The sequence below is a fragment of the Protomyctophum bolini genome (assembly GCF_963924005.1).
Source record: "Protomyctophum bolini genome assembly, chromosome: 23".
Taxonomy (NCBI): domain Eukaryota; kingdom Metazoa; phylum Chordata; class Actinopteri; order Myctophiformes; family Myctophidae; genus Protomyctophum; species Protomyctophum bolini.
The window spans coordinates 24819783-24825782 of NC_137884.1; the positions used below are offsets into that span (position 1 = coordinate 24819783).

Sequence of the window (6000 nt, forward strand, 5' to 3'; positions counted from 1 at the left end):
AACTATATTTTCTTTAGAGATAGAAGATTTTTTTTACCATACTTAAAAATACAACTTTTTTTCCTCCAGAAGCAAGTTACGTATAGCAAATAGCTCAATCTAATAATTCAATATGTTCTTTCACAGAGAGGCTGAGATTTGAAAGTTTGTAGCAGTCTACAGAACTTGCACACTCTGCTTGGCCTACTAGTGCAACAAGCAAGTAGGCACTCGACAGAGTGCAGTTCTAGTTGTCTATAAAATGCATTGAATTAGTAATAAATAGCAGTGCCAAAGACGCGGGAACAAGGAGAATAAGAGGAGAAAAAAAATAACACATCTTTCCACACAGATCATCAACGTTACTTTAATTAAATTGCCCAGTGTTTGTTTGAAAAGTAAATTAAATTCAGGTACGGTAAATAACAATTTAAATTAAACGTTATATATTTCCCCACCAATGGGGTTCTCTCTCTTTGCTCCAGGCAACAACAACCACAACAACATCAAATCTTTGGTTATATAATAATAATAATATAAATAATAATGATATAAAGTTATTCAACAAAAAACAAAAAAAATGAAATTTAAATAAGCTCAGAAGAAGTCTTTGGTCGTCAGCACAGCTCCAGACAGACAGAAGGCATTACCTACACTGTCCACTAGATGTCACCATTGTACAGCCCTGTTGCTCACTTTGAAGTCAGCTGTGTTTAGTTGATAAAACGGTTGCTAGGATACGACCAGGGGTGTAAAAAAAAAAAGGAACCAAGTACAACTTTGAGGTATTTGTACTTTAGTGGAGTATGTCCAATCTGCAATACTTTTACTTCTACTGCATCTCAGACTATATAGTCAAATATTGTACTTTTACCACACTACAATTAGTTAAAAACATTATATTGCGTTGTAGATTTTGATTGGTATGATGATTACGATGACAAAAAAACATACATTAAACATTTCAACCTCATATGCATGTCGGCCGTTTGACAGTAGCAGATCTACAAGCCCACAATGTGTCACGATGCGACGCATTGAGGGCTTGTAGATCGGCTACTTTCAAAAGACTTTTATATACATTTTTAAAACTTGATATGGCACATTCTGCATAATAATGAGTAATAATAATGTGACTCTTAATGGCTTTGGAAGAAAATAAAAATCACACCCGCGTGAAGTGAGGGGGGGGGGCTCTAATCGTCGTACATCATCGTCGAGAATGGTGGTCCCTTATTGGCCGATTTGCTCACACATTGTGACGTAAATTCTCCGTTCATTGTCAATTTGTTCAGAAAACACAAACATTAAACTCTACGCAAAGATACGGTCTACCATTCACTGTCAATGGAAGCCAGTGACATGAAGATGCAAAGATAGTCTACCATTCACTGTCAATGGAAGCACAGCGACATGAAGATGCAAAGATACAGTCTACCATTCACTGTCCATGGAAGCACAGCGACATGAAGATGCAAAGATACAGTCTACCATTCATTGTCAATGGAAGCACAGCGACACGAAGACGCAAAGATACAGTCTATACCATTCCTACTTCCTGTACTCCGCTTATGACCACTTCCTGCTTCCTGTACCCCCCCCCCCGCTTATGACCACTTCCTGAAACCAGTCCGTTCCCACGGCAACACAGCCCTCTTCATCATGACATCATCATATCACCTTATCATCATATCATCTTATGACATGTCCTCACAACCTGTCTAACATTCTAAGAACACTGTATAGGAACCTGTCTATCTGCACATTTTACCAAAATAGATACTCGTTTCATGCGAGCGTACAGTAGCTCCAGCCCAGCGTTGGCGTTTCTGCACGGCAGTATCGATACGTTGACATAATTATTTATTCGTCATCTATACGATTATAAGCGTACGAACATGTTCGTACCCTCCGCATATATTCCATATATGACAGCGATATGGCGACCGTCAATTTACCCTTTAGCATTGCTCCGGTTGCTATGCAACACCTCCGTCCCCACCAGCTATGGGATTTTTCTCCCCCCATTGAGCCTCCATTATAACATGATTTTCAAAGCAACCGTATCTCTAAAGCTTCGAGAGCTAATATGAACAGAAAGAATATATATATTCAAAGATTTGTGCCGCATTTTCACGATTTTTTCAAAAATAGCAGACCTATAAGCTCGTAGCGCGCCACTCGGTGGCGCTCTATGAGCTTGTAGATCTGCTATTTTTCCAATAGCTAAAGTATAACATAATGCTTAGTTAAAACACCAAAAGGTAAAAACAAAACATGAGTACTTTTTTTCCCCCACCACTCGTCTAAGAGTCATTATCATGTGATCTGAATGTTAACGAGCGCCTCAGGTTTGATCAGAACATCATTAACGTTATAAAACATTTATTTTAATTTGTATTAATGTTGTTTTTATTCATTAGTTCAACTCCACACAGACTTCAGCATAAAACCAGACATAAATGTGAGACGATAATTACCACAGACAGTTAGTGTTGGTGAAAGAAAACAGCCTTTTGACGTTGATCAGTTATCGTTTGAGTCGACGACATCCAAAAATATGGTCATGTCCAGAATCCACATTATGAGCCTATAATATACATGCATGTGTGTGCATGTGTGTGTGCACGCATGTGTGTGTGCTTGCGTGTGCACTGTGCGTGCATGTGTTGATTGTCTTTTCCGCTGGCTTCCGATTCTGCTTGATTTTTACGCCTCTGTAAAAAATATAATAAGACTTTTTCTTTCTCTCTCTGTTCCAAAATGACAAGAAAATACAATATTGAATTATAATCTAATATAAAAGCTTCACCCACATATAGATGAACAGGATATTTACACACCGTCACAACCCCAAAGACATTAAATTATACGCAACACATCTTTACCAAGAAAAGAAGAAAAATGCATAAATTACTCAACGTAAAGGGGGGAGAGAGAGAGAGAGAGAGAGACACTTGCACTCACTCCAGCGTGGTGGTGTTACGCTGACATGTGTGACCTCACTGACCTGCTGAAATGTGTGACCATATTGTGGACTTCACACAACTTTACATGGAGTTATCACATAAGTTTACAGGTCACTCTATCACTCCATCACTCTCGCTCTCTCTCTCTCTCTCTCCATTTATTCAATTCTAATCTATTCATTACATTATAATGCAGTAGTTTGTCAAACTTTGTATTTCATTTCAAGGACCCCCCTCCCCCCAAATGGAACCAAATAGACCTGTAAGTTTCCATTTGGTTCCATTTGTTACACTCTCAGAGTTACAGACCTGTAAGGGTCCATTTGGTTCCATGTGTTACACTCTCAGAGTTACAGACCTGTAAGGGTCCATTTGGTTCCATGTGTTACACTCTCAGTTACAGACCCATAAGGGTCCATTTGGTTCCATGTGCTACACTCTCAGAGTCACATACCTGTAAGGGTCCATTTGGTTCCATGTGTTACACTCTCAGAGTCACAGACCCGTAAGGGTCCATTTGGTTCCATGTGCTACACTCTCAGAGTCACATACCTGTAAGGGTCCATTTGGTTCCATGTGTTACACTCTCAGAGTCACAGACCTGTAAGGGTCCATTTGGTTCCATGTGTTACACTCACAGTTACAGACCCGTAAGGGTCCATTTGGTTCCATGTGTTACACTCACAGTTACAGACCCGTAAGGGTCCATTTGGTTCCATGTGTTACACTCCATTTGGTTTAGAAATGGTTCAGAAATTGTCGCGCCCCTCGTTAACAGACCTGTCGTTGATCCAGGAGACAACATCTGCGTTAAAAGTCCAGATTATTTCAGTTTAGTTTTTGGGAAACAAGACAACACTTTAATGTGGGTTCATAACATTTGGTTTTAGAGTATTTGAAAGTGCACTGGTCTCACTTACTTCCTGGACTACATGTTGTCTCAGTAAGACAGCCCAGAGTACAGCAAAACATCATGGTTATTGTAGTAATCGAGCCGTTGAGACCAGTGTCCGCGACACACGGAAAATACTCCATCTTGCGCCACCCCTTATCCCTAAACGTATTTGCCATTTTTTACTATTTTAAAACATTAAAAAATAGTTCAACTAGCCAATCTACATCCACATGTTGTTAGCTTGTAGATCGGCTATTTGGACCATTTTAAATTTTTTTAAATTTTTTAAATGTTTTAAAATAGTAAAAAATGGCAAATAAGTTTAGGGATAAGGGGTAAGGGGTGGCGCTAGTGTTTTATCGTCTCCCAAAACATAATTAAAAAAAATTCTGGTTGGCAAAAGGGGTTGAAGTGGCCCTTTAAAATCGATGCCGTTAAGCCCCGCCCCTCCGCTTATAGCATCATCGTTCTCCATCTTTCAACGAGAACAAGCTTTTCCGTTTGAGTTGGAACATCTTTGGTTTGATTTGGATCCTCTTTGGTGTGATTTGGATCCTCTTTGGTGTGATTTCATCTTGTGTCCTCTCCCCCCCCCCCCCCCCCCGCACCACTAGGGGGAGGTAGTGGCGCAGTGCAGCGCCTCCCCTGGGCCTCTAGGGGGCGGTAGTGGCGCGGCGCAGCGCGTCATCCAGTCTCTGGCGGTAGTTAGCGTAGCGACGCGCGATAGCGTCCAGCTGCTCGCGCTCCTCCCTCTCCAGGATCCGCAGGAAGTTGCCAAGCTCCGGCACCGAGAAGGCCTCCCACTGGTGGCGAAAGGAGAGAATGCACCCGTCATTAACTAACGGCCTGTATCACAACGCCCACTGGTGGCGAGAGGACAGAATGCACCCGTCATTAACTAATATATAGTCTATATAGCCTATATCACAACGCCCATAGGGTTGGGCAAAAGACCCGCCCTGGCCCCTGTAGCGCCGTTTAATGCAACTTATTTGGGCGTTTTATAAGTATCTTTTGTTGAATTACTGATGACAAAGAAGTAAAAGTCAAGAGTATGTATATCCATAACATAAGCAAGCAGCACGCTAGCAGACAATACACTAGTTCTTTCTTTCAATCATGTTGTTATAGATATCTGGTATATGGTTGAAGCATTCCATTATTATAGATATCTGGTACAGAGCGTCGCAGTCCCGCCCCCTCGAGAGACCCGGAAAATAAATCCCTGTTAATTTTCCTCATAGACTTTTCAGAAAGTATTTATTTAAAGACGAAGACAAAGCCAACTCTTGTCATGACAAATCATGACAATAAATACAATGTTTTGGGGCCAAACAAAGAATTAGAAAGTAGGAAAAAAACGGCAGGTTACAACACTTTTTTTTGTTGTTTTTCTTCTTTGTAATTATTTGTTTGGTCCAAAATATTGTGTTTGTTGTCATGATTTGTCACGACTCGTACGACGCTTAAAAGGTCTTTAAATAAATACTTTTTGAAATGTCTATGGGAAAAATGCACTGGGATTAATTTCCTGGGCCTGGCGTCGTCATGAAGGGGGCGGGACTACGATGCACTATATGGTTGAAGCGTTCCATTTCCTTGTGACTATGGTAAAACTAGGACTTGTTACGATCGCCTCTTGTCTTGATTGTTTAAACATGATGTCATGAACCGCTATGCTCCATAACAGGCTTAAGCCCAAAGCTTATTGATACCGGGTACTCGATAAGCCCAAAGCTTATTGATACCGGTGTGTGTGCGTGCGTGCGTCCTACCATCATCTCTCCAGTGTGTTGTTCTCTCAGAACAAAGTTCAGAATGTCTGTGTTTGGACCGGCCAGGAGACGAAGGGTTAAAGGCTGCTCCCCTTCTGACAACCTGCACATGTACACTGCACGCGCGCGCGCGCGCACACACACACACACACACACACACACACACACACACACACACACACACACACACACACATCTTTATTTGTATTCACATTTTACAATACATTTCTTGAACACAAACAATAGTGGATGCGCAAACTCTACAACAAGTGCTTCAGATACAGATCACGGGTACAGAAAGCATCGCCTTCTCCATATATGGCGACTGCCAATTATTGCAGACACTGAACAGAATTTTGCCGATGCCTTAGCTCTCGGCTTG

General features: G+C 41.2%; 1 protein-coding gene across 7 annotated transcripts in view; it reads right to left on the bottom strand.

Moving 5' to 3' along the window:
• Positions 1-749: 749 nt before the first annotated feature.
• Positions 750-6000, bottom strand: part of rassf3 (Ras association domain family member 3) — a 21071-nt gene continuing 15820 nt past the window's right edge. Inside the window, exons 5-7 of one of the 7 annotated variants that reach the window (XR_013963506.1) lie at positions 5619-5734; positions 3644-4646; positions 750-3306 (exon numbers count right to left, since the gene is read on the bottom strand). Coding sequence is in view for 1 of the 7 variants with exons in the window: in XM_080756905.1 (XP_080613031.1) it covers positions 4497-4646; positions 5619-5734 (266 nt within the window). In the remaining 6 variants the exon portion in view is untranslated. Of the gene's footprint in view, positions 4647-5618; positions 5735-6000 lie in introns of all 7 variants that reach the window. The other 6 variants (XR_013963507.1, XR_013963508.1, XR_013963509.1 and 3 more) reach the window with 6 other exon arrangements.